General features: G+C 46.4%; 1 protein-coding gene across 1 annotated transcript; it reads right to left on the reverse strand.

Moving 5' to 3' along the window:
- Positions 1-215: 215 nt before the first annotated feature.
- Positions 216-1881, reverse strand: LOC119565286 (olfactory receptor 52N2-like). The gene is made up of 2 exons (XM_037889789.1): positions 1818-1881; positions 216-916 (listed from the first exon to the last, which is right to left on the reverse strand). The coding sequence occupies exons 1-2, from the start codon at positions 1879-1881 to the stop codon at positions 216-218; spliced, it is 765 nt and encodes a 254-aa protein (XP_037745717.1).
- Positions 1882-18097: the final 16216 nt, after the last annotated feature.

Here is an 18097-nt window from a genome sequence, read left to right on the forward strand (position 1 = left end):
AGCATAGGAAGGAGGAGGTGATACAGGCTGGACGAGATGACGTGTACATAGGGAGTGATGCTCTGACTGAACCAGTGTGTCAGATTACCGAAGAGGCCGAAAGTACAAGAAATCAAAATTATACAGATGTGGGCTGTGCAGGTGTTAAGGGCTTTCTGGTGGGCTTTCTTGGAGGGGATTCTGAGGACGGCCCTGATTATCAGACCATCAGATTATCAGACAGCAATAACTGTCAGGTCAAACCCAAGGACTATAAATACTAACAAGAAGATGTATATCCTGTTGATTTTGATGTCCCCACACGACATCTTTGCCACAGCCATGTGGTCACAGTACGTGTGGGGGATAATGCAGCTGGCACAGAATGTCTGCTGACTCAGGAGCAGAGGCAGGGGCAGAATGAAGAGAACAGCTCTTGTCAAACACACTAGCCCTAGCTTAGCTATTCGTGCATTTGTGAGGATGGTGGCATATCTCAGAGGTTTACATATGGCAACATAGCGATCCAAGGCCATTGTCATGAGGATGGCTGACTGTGTCACAGAAACCACGTGAAGGAAGAACATCTGGGTGAGACAGCCACCCACAGTAATGCGTTTCAAATTGAACCAAAATATACACAGTGCCTTTGGGACGATGGCAGTAGATGCGCTGATTTCTGTAAGCCCCAGCATGCAGAGCAGCAAATGCATTGGTGCATGCAGGATCTCCTCTTTGCCTACAACAAAAAGAACCATGACATTTTCCAACAGGCCAATAACGTAGAACATAAAGAAAGGGATGGAAATCCAGCTGTGAGCAGCTTCCAGGCCAGGGATTCCTGTTAGGATGAATGATGAACGGTCATAGTCACTGAGGTTGAAAGCTGCCATGCATTGGTCGGTGCGTCGATTGGGCTCAGAAATGCTCCAGGTGTCTGTAAAGGGAAAGAAGCAGAGTGAGGGGGGTTACATGTTGTGACGAAGTGGATCTGTTCTTAATGTTTCCTCTGAATAGTGTGGGGGTGCCTCAGTTTCCCCTATGCAGTTCTTAAGTTTCTAGGTGGTGGGATAAGGGTATATGATCCTTGCAGAGCCCTAGAGGGCAGATTTGTGCAGGGGTCTGGACACAGAGAATGGCCGACACCCTGTTTCCTGGCAACTGTTTGCCTGGGCCCTTCCCCCCTGCAAGGTGAGAGCTAAAGGGTTGGAGAACAAAGGAATCAGGTGACCTCCTGGCCCGGGAAAGGGACAAAGCCCAGAGGAGGAGGGGCTGGAGAGAGTTTGAGTTTGGGGCTGTCTGGGGACATGGGGTGAAGTGCAGATGTGGTTGTCTGGCTCACTGCCCCCAAAATGGACCCAGCTGAGGGGTCTTGTTCTCTGCACCTACAAGCTCTGTTTTAGACGATGCTCCTGTCGTCTAATAAACCTTCTCTTTACTGGATGGCTGAGAGTCACGTCTGACTGCCAAGTTGTGGGGCAGGACCCTCTGGCTTCCCCAGGACCCCGCCTGGGCGGACTTGCTGTGGGAAGCGCACAGAGGGGCAGAGGATGCTGAATGCTCCGAGGTCAGACCCAGGAAGGTGGAAGCTGTGTGAGCTGTGTGTCCTGCAGACAGGCTGCTCACAGAAAGGAGACTTCCCCAGAGTCCTGACTGGCTTCGTAGGGAGCAGTTCCAGAGCATCGCCCAGGGACGCCGTGACACATGTTTTATAACAAATAGTACAATAAATATTGTATAGTTATGAACACTCGAGAAAGATTGAACAGTGAGGTGACAACATTGGCAGATGGCTCCAGATTATTTAGGTTATAGTCAAGTCCTCAGAGGGAGCTAACCAAGCAAGGTGAATGGGCAGCATGATGGCAGATGGACTTCAATGTCAAAAACTGCAATGTGCATGCCCGTTGGAGAGAAAACTTTGAATTCCTTAAACACCTTACAAGGTTCTACTTTAACTGTCTGAACTCAGGACAGGGAGCTGAGCATCATGGTACACAGCTCTGTAAACCCCTGCTCACAGTGCAAGTATGGCCAGAAACGGAGGGAAACATTGGGATCCAGGAGGAATGGGATGGGGAATCATAAAGGAAATAAAATGCCATTAGATCAACCAGTCAATGTTTCATACTCCTCCGGCCTCCTCTGTGAAGTACGAGGCACCCTTTTCACACATGTTATTACAGAACTAGAGGGGTTCAGGCATAGTCAACAAGAATGATCAAGGGCCTGGGGAAACTCTTATATGCATACAGGTTGTAAAGTCTGGGATGTTTACGTTACCTAGGAGGTGCATTAGAGGGGCCATGAGAAAAGTCTATGAAATACAGATTGGTGGAGAGTAGATGGAGACTGTGTTCTCCCTGTCTCAAAAGACAAGATCAAGAGAACATTAAATTAAACTGAAATGTAGAAAAATCAGAACCAATGTATACAAATGCTTTATTCGGTCAATGCCTAATTAGACTGAGGAACTCGTTGTCACAAGAGGTATTTGAGGCTGTAAGGTAAATGAGAATGAGGAAGGGTTTGGAGATTTACATGGATAGAAAGACTATCCAGTTACAATCGTTACAGCTAAATAAATATTTTGGAATATCTATATACCGAGGTGTTTCAAGACACAAGCCAAGAGCTAGCTGTCAGGCATGAGGGTGAGACCCTGAATGCACCTCCTGCTGGGTTTCTTACTTCTTCTGCTGCATCTGGACTGTCGCTGTCAGAGAAGGACACTGGATTGGATGGACTATAGGTCTGAACCACATTGCAATTTGTATATTGAAAAGAGCCAAGTTTCCCCCAAGGAAACAGTCATTTTAATCTTCAGAGGGATAGCCATCTTAGTCTGGATCTGTAGAAGCGGCAAAGAGTCCTGTGGCACCTTATAGACTAATAGACATATTGGAGCATGAGCTTTCATGGGTGAATACCCACTTCGTAGGATGCATGGATGAAGTGGGTATTCACCCACGAAAGCTCATGCTCCAATACGTCTCTTAGTCTGAGTCATTTTAATGCTGGGCTATGACTTTGTTCTGAACAGAATGGGCACAAAGAGCACAAGGGTCTTGGTATTTAGGGCTACAGTCCTGCACCTCTGTTACTTCCCTTGTTTCTTTTGGTGAGACACTTCCATGCAGGCAACCAGCTTTGTCTGAGATATAAGTTACAGATATTACCTGACAAGTGTAAGCAGAGACATGTGGCAACAACTCAGCTGCTAGCCATTCTCATGCCTGAATATGGATGAAGTTTGCAGATGACACAAAATTGGGAGATCGTAAATAATGAAGAGGACACCTCACTGATTCAGTGCAATCTAGATTGGTTGGTCAATTGGGTTGAAGCAAACAATGTGTGTTCTAATATAGCTATGTATATTATGTATATTCCCACAGTATTCTTGCCAGTAAGTTAAAGAAGTATGGGTTGGATGAATGGACTATAAGGTGGGTAGAAAGTCTGCTAGATTGTTGGGCTCAACAGGTAGTGATCAATGGCTCCATGTCTAGTTGGCAGCCGGTATCAAGTGGAGTGCCCCAAGGGTTGGTCCTGGTTCTGGTTTTGTTCAATATCTTCCTAAATGATCTGGAGGATAGTGTGGATTGCACCCTCAGCAAGTTCGCAGATGACACTAAACTGGGAGGAGTGCTATATACGCTGGAGGGTAGGGATAGGATACAGAGGGCCCTAGACAAACTGGAGGATTGGGCCAAAAGAAATCAGATGAGGTTCAACAAAGACAAGTGCAGAATCCTGCACCTAGGACGGAAGAATCCAAAGCACCGCTACAGACTAGGGACCAAATGGCTAGGCAGCAGTTCTGCGGAAAAGGACCTAGGGGTGACAGTGGACGAGAAGCTGGATATGAGTCAGCAGTGTGCCCTTGTTGCCAAGAAGGCCAATGGCATTTTGGGATGTATAAGTAGGGGCATAGCGAGCAGATCGAGGGACGTGATCGTTCCCCTCTATTCGACATTGGTGAGGCCTCATCTGGAGTACTGTGTCCAGCTTTGGGCCCCACACTACAAGAAGGATGTGGAAAAATTGGAGAGAGTCCAGTGGAGGGCAACAAAAATGATTAGGGGACTGGAACACATGACTTATGAGGACAGTCTGAGGGAACTGGGATTGTTTAGTCTGCAGAAGAGAAGAATGAGGGGGGATTTGATAGGTTTCAACTACCTGAAAGGGGGTTCCAAAGAGGATGAATCTAGACTGTTCTCAGGGGTGGCAGATGACAGAATGAGGAGTAATGGTCTGAAGTTGCAGTGGGGGAGGTTTAGGTTGGATATTAGGGAAAACTTTTTCACGAGGAGGTTGGTGAAACACTGGAATGCGTTACCTAGGGAGGTGGTGGAATCTCCTTCCTTAGAAGTTTTTAAGGTCAGGCCTGACAAAGCCCTGTCTGGGATGATTTAGTTGGGGATTGGTCCTGCTTTGAGCTGGGGGTTGGACTAGATGACCTCCTGAGGTCCCTTCCAACCCTGATATTCTATGATTCTATGTAGATATCTATATCTAAGAACAATGAATTCAGTCAATGCTTACATGATGGGGGACTATCGTGAGAAGCACAATGACTCTGAAGAAGATTTGGGGCATAAAGGGATAATGAGCTGAATATGAGTTCCCAGTGTTGCCTTGTGGTGAAAAAAGACAGTGTGATCCTGGGATGATAAGCAGGAAAATCTGAAGCAGAGCTAGAGAATTAATTGTACCTCTGTATTTGGCACTGGCGTGACTGCTGCTGGAATCCTGTATCTAGTTCTTGTGTTCACAATTAAAGATGGATGTGGATACACTGAAGAGGTTTCAAAGAAGAATCAGAATTAGTAAAAGAATAGAAATATTGCCTTATAGTGATAGACTCAAAGAGCTCAATCTATTTAGTTCACCAATGACGGTAAAGGGGTGACTTGATAACAGACTGTAACTAGGTGCACGGGGAACTAATAGTTTTTGAATAGGCTTTTCAGCCTAGCTTACAAAGGTATAACACAATCCAATGACTGGAAGTTGAAGGTAAAGAAATTCTGACTGGAAATAAGGTATACATTTTTAAATGGTGGACGTAATTAACCACTGGAACAATTTACCAATGGTATTCATAGATTCTTCATAACTGAGGATTTTTCAATCAAGGTTGGACGTTTCTCTAAAAGTTCCTCTCTACGAGTAATTTTTGGGAAATTCTCAGGCTTGCGTTATACAGAGTAGCTGATCACAATGGTCCCTTCTGATCTTGGAATCTATGAACATGTCCCTGGGACTCAGCTGGAGACATTTTGCCTGCAAGCTCCTGCCTGAACTCACCAAAGGCATTTTTTCTATTCATGATTGTTTTGAATTTAACCCTCTGGGGAGAAATTCTCATGTGACTGTGGTGCCTTGGACATGTTACACGAGGGGTGTATTTCACGAGGCTGAGGGATCGCATGAGGCTCTGCACGGCCGAATGTTTTGGGTGAGAAAAATAATGGTTTGACCCCATAAAATCTCCTCACTGAGGAATGAATATACACCCCTCGCCATTAATGAGAAAGAAAGCTGGAGAGCAAATGATCCCAGAGCATCCTGGGTTTAACGTCTGTGTCCCAGTGGCCACTGTTTCAGTCAGCTACTAGTTGCTCGTGCAGGTGGCAGGTGTATTTATCTGGCCCTCACATGTCCCAGAGTTGCCTGTTCTCGTTATAGAATGTGGATACTTCTCTGCTTGTCAGTTGTTCTTACGCAGCAGCCCTTGAAGCACCATGCGGTGTATATGGGTGTAGCAAGAGAAGCCGCCCAGGTGCCTGTCTTGGCCTTTGCCACTCGTGTGTGAGATTTCTCACCTGTGAGACGGGGCCAGTGATTACCCCCCAGCCAAGGGAGCAGGTGTGATAGGAGGCACCTCTCCCCTGCAGATGAAGAGCTGTGGGAAGCCTGGGGCGGCTTGGAGCTTGTGAGAGCCAGGGATGATTGGGGAGCATGCAGATGACACTGGCGACCAGCATGCTGTTGGACTCAGGGCAGTCTCGCAAGGGGAAGGAGAGAACACACGAGGGGTCAGAGTATGATGGGAGATTGGAGCAGCTGAGAATGGCTTTGCCGGGGTGCCACCTGGTACTAGGGTACCACTGACTCATCTGACTCACCAGCCTGGTCTCCCTCTCTCCGTGTGCTGTTCTGACAGGCTGTAGACCTGCTCCTGCTCCTACACCTCAACCAGCATTTACGCAGGAAGGGACACACACAGCTGCAGTTATACTTAGGCTCTCTGAGCAGCCACTGCATGAACCAAAAATAGAGAGGCTACAGCCAAACTAACCAGCTCCCTACTGTTCTGCTCTGGACCAAACTGACCAGTATGCATTTTTAACCCAGTTCACCCCTCCCTCATTGTGGCTTGGAAAATGCACACTGGTTACCAAGCTGAGATTTTACCTCCATACAGTTCATTTAAAGGCATCCTGGGTTTAGATTAAAACATAAAACAAGGGTATTAACTACAAAAGATAGATTTTAAGTGATTCTAAGGGATAGCAAACAGATCAAATGTGATTACCGAGTGAATAAATAACACAAACTAAGCTTAACACTGACTATTAATCAGCAGGTTCTCACCCTGATTGATGATGCAAGCAGCGTGGCAGAATCTCAAGGCACAAGCTGCATTTGCTTTGCAGCTTGGGTTTCCTGGTGTTCCATACACAGGCTGGAAATCCCTTGAGCCTGGGTCCAGCACTCCCCCCAGTTCAGTCTTTTATCCTCAGGTGTTTCCAGGAGTCCTATTGTGTGGGGAGTGAAGAACCACTGATGGTGTCACTCCCTGCCTTATATAGCTTTAACATATGATGGGAACCCTTTGTTTCAAAACTTGGTTCTTAGACCAGTTTGTGGGAAATGTACAGACACACCAATTTGGAGTCCAGTGTTACGTGGCCTTGTGACATGGCCTTGTAGAGTCACAGCATCCAGGATTTATAGGTAAGGCTGAGAGTTTGTCACGAACGTCCAAGACTTCTGCAGCCAGCAGGTTCCACTGACCCAGGGCCACCTGAGCAGACCAGGTGGTCCCAGGGCCAGCCTCGCCGCTGCCTCCTGCAACAATGGCAGTTCCAGGTGGCCCCCCGCTAGCAGCAGTGCTGCAGTTCTGGGTGGCGGGGCTGCCCCATACCAGTAGTAGCTGCTGCCATCCAAGGACAGACGGGCTGTCCTCCACCAGCAACATTGTGGGGATCATGGGCTGCTTTGCAACAGCAGCGGCTGTCCCGGTCCAGGGCTGGTGCCCCCCACCAGTCGCCAGTAGTGCTGGCAGTGGTCCCGGGCCATCCCCAATTCCAGTTCACCAGTAGGCATCCCAGAGACCCCCAGTAGCAGGGATCACCCTGGACTCCCCCAGCACAAGCTGGTGCCCCAAACCCCTCCCTCCCCCAATCCAGGGCAGTAGCTGTGACCTCCGGACTCCCCCTGAACACCAAATATAAAGTTAGTAGTATCTAGTACAAGTCATGGACAGGTCATGGAGCCGTGAATTTTGTTTATTTCCCTTGACCTGTCCATGTCTTTTACTAAAAATGCCCATTACTAAATCTTAGACTTAATTATAGGCTGTCCGGAGCATTGTCAGGAAGGCTCACCAGGTGAGAGATCATTTTCTCCTACACACTATTGTTTTCTTCATGGCTCATTGCCCTGAATAGACCCTTCCCAAACATCTATCTAAACTGAAAGCACTTTGGATGAGCTATTACCAGCAGGAGAGTGTGTTTGTGGGGGGGGGGGGTGAGAAAACCTGGATTTGTGCTGGAAATGGCCCAATTTGATGATCACTTTAGATAAGCTATTACCAGCAGGAGAGCGGGGTGGGAGGATGGTCTCTGTGTATATAATGTCTTCTGCAGTTTCCACAGTATGCATCCGATGAAGTGAGCTGTAGCTCACGAAAGCTCATGCTCAAATAAATTGGTTTGTCTCTAAAGTGCCACAAGTCCTCCTTTTCTTTTTGCGAATACAGACTAACACGGCTGTTACTCTGAAACCTACAGTTATATGAATTAGCAAAAGATTCACCACAGGATCAGGCTCTGGAAATACCTTCCTATCATGGCCTGACTCCAGAGTGGAAAGAAAACCTCTATAACCCCTAAAAGTTTTGTTCTTTATAAGAACATAATATGGCCTGTGTGTCTAGGGACTATTTGAACAATGTTCCCTGGATCATCCTTGATTATCTTTGATCAGCCTCAATCAGCCTCATGATCACCCTCCCCTAAGTGATTAGGGGAAAGCTACCAGAGGACCACAAACAGGGGAATTTGAGAGCAGAGGAAGGAGATCCCCCTGCTGAATAAACAAGGTGAGAGTACTAATCTTGGAGAGGGTCAGTTTGTTCAGTTGTTTGTCTTTTTCTTTCTACTTCAAGTTATTTAAGTTACAGGGTCAGTTGGGATTGTGTGTCTGGGGACTGTTTGAGTGTTTGTTCCCTGGATCATCCCTGATCATCTTTGATCAGCCTCATGCTCACCCTCCCCTGTGTGATTAACGAGGAGCTAGGGCTGACCTAGGAGAGAAGGCCTTAAAAGCCGGAGGGGCGCTAGCAATGAGGGGACCACAAACAGGGGAGTTTGAGAGGGAGTTTGGGGGAGGGAGACATAATATAATCACTATGGGCAATATTGCCAGTGCCAGGAAGAACTCAAAATGCCAGTACCTAAACACAAGAATGCCATAGTTGGCATCACAGAGACTTGGTGGGATAATACACATGACAGGAATATTGGTACAGAAGGGTACAGCTTTCTCCGGAAGGACAGGGAGGGGAAAAAGGGAGGAGGTGCTGCCTTATATATTAAAAATGTATACACTTGGACTGATGTTAAGATAGAAATAGGAGACGGACTTGATAAAAATCTCTGGGTAAGGATAAAGGGGTTAAAAAACAAGGGTGATGTTAGGATATAGATATTCAGGCCTGTCTGTAAAGGCCTGTACTTTAAGAATTTAGGGGTATTCTTATCACTTGGCTAGTTCTAGAGGTATAAAAGAAAGAATCAAAATCACTGTCTGCTGGTGTAAGGGCCTTCTCTTACAGTGACAGTTTGAGGCCCTGTTCTTAGGCTAAGGCCTTTGGCTAAGCAGCAGAGGCAGCCATAAGCCAGGAAGCGACCGGTCACATCCTCACATTCCAAACTAGTCACATTGAAAGAAGGTGCTATTGGGCTGTTAGGAATACAATCCTGTCCTGATAGTGCCTATCACCTCCAGAGAAAGGGAAGTGCTTAGAAAATGTAAAAGGAAACTTAGTTTGATAGCATCCTGTCTGGCAAGAACTCACTTATCAATAGCTGGGATGTGAAATCCTCACTTCTGTATTGTTTTGTCATTAGAGTTCCCACTTTGCTATTGTTTGTCTGTATAATCTCTGTCTGGTTCTGTGATTGTTCCTGTCTGCTGTATAATTAATTTTGCTGGGTGTAATCTAATTAAGGTGGTGGGATATAATTGGTTAGCTAATCATGTTACAATATGTTAGGATTGGTTAGTTAAATTTCAGTAGAATGATTGGTTAAGGTATAGCTAAGAATATTACTATATAAATTAGGGGCAAACAGGAAGTAAGTTGGGATTCGAAAATAAGTAAAAAGGAACTTGTATTTAAGCTTGCTGGAAGTTCACCCCAATAAACATCGAATTGTTTGCACCTTTGGACTTCGGGTATTGTTGCTCTCTGTTCATGCGAGAAGGACCAGGGAAGTGGGAGAGTGAAGGAATAAGCTCTCTAACAGGTGATGTCATGGTAGGGGTCGACTACAGACCACCTAATCAGGAAGAAGAGGTGGATGAGGCCTTTTTAACAAGTAACAAAATCATCCAAAGCACGGGACTTGGTGGTGATGGGGGACTTCAACTACCCAGACCTCTATTGGGAAAATAACACAGCAGGGCACAGATTATCCAGAAATTTCTTGGAATGTATTGGATACATTTTTTTTTTTATTCTTTCAGAAGGTGGAGACAGTTACTAGAGGAGAGGCTGTTCTAGATTTGATTTTGCCAAATAGGGAGGAACTGGTTGAGAATTTGAATGTGGTAGGCAGCTTGGGTGAAACTGATCATGAAATGGTAGAGTTCATGACTCTAAGGCGTGGTAGGAGGAAGAGCAGAACAATAATGAAAATGGATTTCAAGAAGGCAGACTTTAGCAACCTCAGGGAGTTGGTAAGTAAGATCCCATGGGAAGCAAGTCTAAGACAAAGGGTCTCAAAGTCAATTTACCTTGGGGCCAGTGCCAATCCTCAAATCCTCCCAGCGGGCCAATAATGTCACTGAAGATGGTGTTCAGAAATGAATATGTTTATATTGTATTTTTTATTTCAAATTCCATAGACATAATAAAATTGTCATACAACTTTATACAATTCTTCATCTGTCACAGAGTTTTTAGTGTTTGCCCGTGTCAGGGTTCCCTCCCCACTCTGAACTCTGGGGTACAGATGTGGGGACCCGCATGAAAGACCCCCTAAATGTATATTCCACCAGCTTAGGTTAAAAACTTCCCCAAAGCACAAATTCCTTTCCTTGTCCTTGGATGGTATTGCTTCCACCACCAAGTGTTTTAAACAAACATTCAGGGAGGGGCTACTTGGAGCCCTATCCCCCCCCCCAAAATAATATCCCCCCAAGTCTCTTCACCTCCTTTTCTGGGGAGCCTTGAGAATAATATGCCAACCAATAGGTTAACAAAGTGAGCACAGACCAAATCCCTGTCTTTTAGGACACTGAAAATCAATCAGGTTCTTAAAAGAATAATTTTATTTTTAAAAAAGTAAGACTCACACCTGCAAAATCAGGATGGAAGGTAACTTTACAGGGTAAATAAAAAGATTTCAAACCCAGAGGATTCCCCTCTCACTCTGCTTTCATTGTTGAAAAAAGTTTCTCACAAATGCAACTGCAGCCAAACAAGGGCATGGGTTTTTTGAAGGTTTTGCAAAGATTTGGGGAAGATGGTAGAAGCTGTCTGAAGAACTCTGTGACATCCTCGGTTTCTCTGAATTTAGTCTTTAAAGATGTGTTGCACTGCATATCAAAGAGTTCCTTTTGAAAATCACACGGTGGTGTTTTCACATCAACAGAAAATGGATTAGCAATCACAACAAAGCTTTCTTTGTGCTTTCTGAAATCTGCAAACTGCTGATCAAATTCTTGCAAAAGCAGGTCAAGCTTTTTAGTGTATTCAGAACCACTGAACTGTATTTCAGAGCTGAGCTCTTCCACAAGTGACTTGCATGCTGGGAAGTGAGATTCCCCTGAGAAATCTGATTTTTCCACAATTTTAGTTTAGTTTTAAATGCTCTCACATTGCCATATGATGCTGTCACCAGCTGGCCTTCAAGTTTAGGATATTCAGCTCTTGTGTTAAGTCAACAAGGAAAGATCTGTCATCCATTTGTGATCTTCAAATTGTGGTACAGATATTTAGTTTCTTCCATGAATCTTTTCACCTCTGTTTTCAATTCAAAGAATCTCTTTAACATAGAACCCCGCTTTTGCAATTGGCTTACATAGCAGCAAGGGTGGGTTAAGTTGCATATTATGAACAACTTCCTAACTGTCAGAGTGGTTAAGACCAGAATAAATTGCCGAGGGAGGTTGTGGAATCTCCATCATTGGGTTTTTTTAAGAGCAGGTGGGCAAACACCTATCAGGGACGGTCTAGATAATACTTAGTCCTGCCTTGAGTGCAGGGGGCTGGACTAGATGACTTCTCGAGGTCCTTTCCAGTTCCATGATTCTATGATAATGTCTATTTCCATGGGGGAAACTTGGCTCCTTCAAAATATAGGAATTGCATCGTGGATCTGACCTATGATACATCTAATCCAGTGTTGTCTCTCTGACAGTGACAACCCCAGGTGCTGCAGAAGAATATGTAAGAAACCCAGCAGTAGAGAGATGTGGGGTGACTTGACCATCAGGAGGGGGTCACCCTGTCAAGGTTCCTCCCCCACTCTGAACTCTAGGGTACAGATGTGGGGACCTGCATGAAAACCTCCTAAGTTTACTTTTACCAGCTTAGGTTAAAACTTCCCCAAGGTACAAATTAATTTTATCCTTTGTCCTTGGAATATCCACTGCCACCCCCAAACTCTAAATGGGTTTACTGGGAAACATAGTTTGGACATGTCTTTCCCCCCCAGAATCTTCCCAATCCTTGCACCCCACTTCCTGGGAAAGTGTATATATATATAATCAGTGAGTTACTTTTGAAATTCCAGCATTAAGCTCAAGGCTCTCAACCGAGACACCGAGCAAGAATCTTCTCCCTGGCACTGGCAGTTTCACCCCTGAGTTTGCCTCATTAAAGTCCAGACATCATGTACTGAAGCAAGTGAGGAGCAAAGGTCAATGGTTCTTTCCACTAGTGAAATGCCTGAAGTTATGTAAACAACATTCCACAACAACAACAACTATTGGAAACAAAACTGAGTAAAGTTTGTGACACTGAAGCTGCAGTTCAATGGCTTGTTAGGGCAAAGAGACCCAGAAACCCTCCCAAACACACTCGGGGCCAGGAAATGTCCCAGTGCTGCCCTTGCACCAACAGTAACAAAAAAAAAAAAAAATTTCAACAGAGCTGCCCACCTGTGTGTGTACATGCCACTCCGTGTCCCCACAACACCCAGAGCTGCTCGCCTGTCCCTGTACACCCCCTGCCTGTCCCACAACCTCAGTGCTGCCCACCTGTCCCTTTACATGCCACTCCCAGCCCCTAAAAGCCACCAGTGCTGCCCGCCTGTCTGTGTACACCCCAATCCCAGCCCCCACAATCCCCAGCGCTGCCCCTCTTCCTGTGAACCCCCCTGCCTGCCCCACAACCCCCAGCATAGCCCACCTGTCTGGGTACACTCCACTTACTGACCCACAACCCGCAGCACTTCCCTCCTGACTTGTGCACGCTTTGCCTGCCCCACAACCTCCAGCACTCCCTGCCTGCCCCGAACATCCCCTGCCTGCCCTACAATCCCCAGCACTGCCTGCCTGTTTCTGTACACCCTGATTCCTTCCCCTACAATCCCCAGCGCTGCCTGCCTATCCTTGTACACCCTGATTCCTGCCCCCACAATCCCCAGCGCTGCATGCCTGTCCATGCTCCCCTACCGCACAACTCCCAATGCTGCTCTCCTGTCCCTGTCTACCTACTGCCTATCCCCATAACCCCCACCCCTCCCACCTCTGCATGTACACCCCTCTACCCACTTCGATAACCCTCACTGTACATCACACTCCCTGTCCCAGAAAACCCAGTGCCTGAATAGGCCCTTCACAACTATCTGTCTAGCCTGGAAGCATTTTGCCTAGATGTGTTACACAGATGTATCTACATTGCAATACAGATATGTAGTCAATATTTATAACTTCAGATTAAAAAATGATACATGCACACAAATAGGATACATGACCTGTCTTGCATAAAATGTACCATAATTATGCCATAATCATATCAAAATAACATCACTGTGAAGAATATGGGGTACAGTGTCACACAAAGATCAATTTTCAGAGTAACAGCCGTGTTAGTCTGTATTCGTAAAAAGAAAAGGAGTACTTGTGGCACCTTAGAGACTAACCAGTTTATTTGAGCATGAGCTTTCGTGAGCTACAGCTCACTTCATCGGATGCATAGCATATCGTGGAAACTGCAGAAGACATTATATACACACAGAGACCATGAAACAAAACTTCCTCCCACCCCACTCTCCTGTTGGTAACAGCTTATCTAAAGTGGTCATCAAGTAGAGCCATTTCCAGCACAAATCCAGGTTTTCTCACCCTTCCCCCCCCCCCCAACACACACACATACAAACTCGCTCTCCTGCTGGTAATAGCCCATCCCTCTTTATAATGCGCATGATAATCAAGGTGGGTCATTTCCAGCACTAATCCAGGTTTTCTCACCACCACCCCCCCACACACACCCGCCTCCAAAAACCACACACACAAACTCACTCTCCTGCTGGCAATAGCTCATCTTACAATGTGCACAGCAATAATCCAAGTTTAACCAGAACGTCTTGGGGGGGGGGGGGGGGGGTTGTAGGAAAAAAACAAGGGGAGATAGGCTACCTTGCATAATGACTTAGCCACTCCCAGTCTCTATTCAAGCCCAAATTAATAGTATCCAATTTGCAAATGAATTCCAATTCAGCAGTTTCTCGCTGGAGTCTGGATTTGAAGTTTTTTTTTGCTTTAAGATAGCGACCCTCATGTCTGTGATTGCGTGACCAGAGAGATTGAAGTGTTCTCCGACTGGTTTATGAATGTTATAATTCTTGACATCTGATTTGTGTCCATTTATTCTTTTACGTAGAGACTGTCCAGTTTGACCAATGTACATGGCAGAGGGGCATTGCTGGCACATGATGGCATATATCACATTGGTGGATGTGCAGGTGAACGAGCCTCTGATAGTGTGGCTGATGTTGTTAGGCCCTGTGATGGTGTCCCCTGAATAGATATGTGGGCACAGTTGGCAATGGGCTTTGTTGCAAGGATAGGTTCCTGGGCTAGTGGTTCTGTTGTGTGGTATGTGGTTGTTGGTGAGTATTCGCTTCAGGTTGGGGGGCTGTCTGTAGGCAAGGACTGGCCTTTCTCCCAAGATTTGTGAGAGTGTTGGGTCATCCTTCAGGATAGGTTGTAGATCCTTAATAATGCGTTGGAGGGGTTTTAGTTGGGGGCTGAAGGTGACGGCTAGTGGCGTTCTGTTATTTTCTTTGTTAGGCCTGTCCTGTAGTAGGTGACTTCTGGGAACTCTTCTGGCTCTATCAATCTGTTTCTTCACTTCCGCAGGTGGGTATTGTAGTTGTAAGAATGCTTGATAGAGATCTTGTAGGTGTTTGTCTCTGTCTGAGGGGTTGGAGCAAATGCGGTTGTATCGCAGAGCTTGGCTGTAGACGATGGATCGTGTGGTGTGGTCAGGGTGAAAGCTGGAGGCATGTAGGTAGGAATAGCGGTCAGTAGGTTTCCGGTATAGGGTGGTGTTGATGTGACCATTGTTTATTAGCACTGTAGTGTCCAGGAAGTGGATCTCTTGTGTGGACTGGACCAGGCTGAGGTTGATGGTGGGATGGAAATTGTTGAAATCATGGTGGAATTCCTCAAGGGATTCTTTTCCATGGGTCCAGATGATGAAGATGTCATCAATATAGCGCAAGTAAAGTAGGGGCGTTAGGGGACGAGAGCTGAGGAAGCGTTGTTCTAAATCAGCCATAAAATGTTGGCATACTATGGGGCCATGCGGGTACCCATAGCAGTGCCGCTGATCTGAAGGTATACATTGTCCCCAAATGTAAAATAGTTATGGGTAAGGACAAAGTCACAAAGTTCAGCCACCAGGTTAGCCGTGACATTATCGGGGATAGTGTTCTTGATGGATTGTAGTCCATCTGTGTGTGGAATGTTGGTGTAGAGGGCTTCTACATCCATAGTGGCCAGGATGGTGTTATCAGGAAGATCACCAATGGATTGTAGTTTCCTCAGGAAGTCAGTGGTGTCTCGAAGGTAGCTGGGAGTGCTGGTAGCGTAGGACCTGAGGAGTGAGTCTACATAGCCGGACAATCCTGCTGTCAGGGTGCCAATGCCTGAGATGATGGGGCGCCCAGGATTTCCAGGTTTATGGATCTTGGGTAGTAGATAGAATATCCCAGGTCGGGGTTCCAGGGGTGTGTCTGTGCGGATTTGATCTTGTGCTTTTTCAGGAAGTTTCTTGAGCAAATGCTGTAGATGCTTTTGGTAACTCTCAGTGGGATCAGAGGGTAATGGCTTGTAGAAAGTGGTGTTGGAGAGCTGCCGAGCAGCCTCTTGTTCATATTCCGACCTATTCATGATGACAACAGCACCTCCTTTGTCAGCCTTTTTGATTATGATGTCAGAGTTGTTTCTGAGGCTGTGGATGGCATTGTGTTCTGCACGGCTGAGGTTATGGGGCAAGTGATGCTGCTTTTCCACAATTTCAGCCCGTGCACGTCGGCGGAAGCACTCTATGTAGAAGTCCAGTCTGCTGTTTCGACCTTCAGGAGGAGTCCACCTAGAATCCTTCTTTTTGTAATGTTGGTAGGCAGGCCTCTGTGGATCATTATGTTGTTCAGAGGTATTTGGAAATATTCCTTGAGTCGGAGACGTCGAAAATAGGATTCTAGGTCACCACAGAACTGTATCATGTTCGAGGGGGTGGAGGGGCAGAAGGAGAGACCCCGAGATAGGACAGCTGCTTCTGCTGGGCTGAGAGTATAGTTGGATAGGTTAACAATATTGCTGGGTGGGTTGAGGGAACCATTGCTGTGGCCCCTTGTAGCCTGTAGTAGTTTAGAAAGTTTAGTGTCCTTTTTCTTTTGTAGAGAAGTAAAGTGTGCGTTGTAAATGGCTTGTCTAGTTTTAGTAAAATCCAGCCACGAGGAAGTTTGTGTGGAAGGTTGGTTTTTTATGAGAGTATCCATTTTTGAGAGCTCATTCTTAATCTTTTCCTGTTTGCTGTAGAGGATGTTGATCAGGTGGTTCCGCAGTTTCTTTGAGAGCGTGTGGCACAAGCTGTCAGCATAGTCTGTGTGGTATGTAGATTGTAATGGATTTTTTACCTTCAGTCCTTTTGGTCAAAGATCAATGGTTCATTCCACCAGTGAAATGCCCGAAGTTCCAAAATTATATGAAACAACAACAATTGAATCATAGAATCATAGAATATCAGGGTTGGAAGGGACCTCAGGAGTTCATCTAGCCGAACCCCTGGCTCAAAGGAGGACCAATCCCCACCTAAACCATCCCAGCCAGGGCTTTGTCAAGCCGGAGCCTAAAAACTTCAAAGGAAGGCGATTCCACCACCTCCCTAGGGAACGCATTCCAGTGCTAAACCCCCTCCTAGTGAAAAAGTTTTTGCTAATATCCAACATAAACTTCCCCACTGCACCTTGAGACCATTACTCCTCATTCTGTCATCTGCTACCACTGAGAACAGTATAGTTCCATCCTCTTTGGAATCCCCTTTCAGGTAGTTGAAAGCAGCTATCAAATCTCCCATCATTCTTCCCTTCTGCAGACTAAACAATCCCTCTGCTAGACGTTTTCCAATGTTTCCACCTCCTTCTTGTAGTGTGGGGCCCAAAACTGGACACAGTATTCCAGATGTGGCCTCACCAATGCCAAATAGAGGGGAACGATCATGTCCCTAGATCTGCTGGAAATGACCCGACTTATACAGCCCAAAATGCCATTAGCCTTCTTGACAACAAGGGATCACTGTTGACTCATATCCAGCTTCTCGTCCATTGTAACCCCTAGACCCTTTTCCGTAGAACTGCTGCCGAGCCATTTGGTCCCTAGTCTGTAGCAGTGCATGGGATTCTTCCATCCTAAGTGCAGGACTCTGCACTTGTCCTTGTTGAACCTCATCAGATTTCTTTTGGCCCAGTCCTCCAATTTGTCTAGGTCCCTCTGTATCCTATCCCTACCCTCCAGCATATCTACCACTCCTCCCAGTTTAGTGTCATCTGCAAACTTGCTGATGGTGCAATCCATGCCATCCTCCAGATCATTAATGAAGATATTGAACAAAACTGGCCCCAGGACTGAATCTTGGGGCACTCTGCTTTCTACCGGCTGCCAGCTACACATGGAACCATTGATCACTATCCGCTTAGCCCGACAATCTAGCCAGCTTTCTATGCACCTTATAGTCCATTCATCCAGCCCATACTTCTTTAACTTGCTGGCAAGAATACTGTGGGAGACCGTGGAAACACTCAGGCTGCAGTTCTGTGGCCTGCCAGGGAAAAGAGACCCTGAGACCCTCAAAAACGCTCTCGGGGCCAAAAAAGGTCCCAGCACTGACTTGGGACCGACAATCACAATGAAAAATTTAACTGTCTGTCCGTGTACATGCTGTTCCGTGCCCCCACAGTCCCCAGTGCTGCCCCCCGTCCATGTACCACCCCCTGCCTCCCCACAACCCCCAGTACTGCCCACTTGTCCATGTATCCCCTGCCTCCCCACAACTACCAGCACCACCTGCCTGTCCCTGTACACCACCTGCCTCCCCCACAACCCTCAGCACCACCTGTGTGTCCGTATACACCCTGCT

The sequence above is a fragment of the Chelonia mydas genome, chromosome 1, assembly GCF_015237465.2.
Source record: "Chelonia mydas isolate rCheMyd1 chromosome 1, rCheMyd1.pri.v2, whole genome shotgun sequence".
NCBI classification, from domain to species: Eukaryota; Metazoa; Chordata; order Testudines; family Cheloniidae; genus Chelonia; species Chelonia mydas.

What these genes read in the sequence shown, in the direction of transcription:
- LOC119565286 (XM_037889789.1), bottom strand. Translation starts at nt 1,881, where the DNA reads ATGCACATTGCAGTTTTTGACATTGAAGTCCATCTGCCATCATGCTGC. An exon ending in CTGCCCATTCACCTTGCTTG is followed by an intron (nt 917 to 1,817) that starts GTTAGCTCCCTC and finishes TTCCCTTTACAG; the next exon opens with ACACCTGGAGCATTTCTGAG.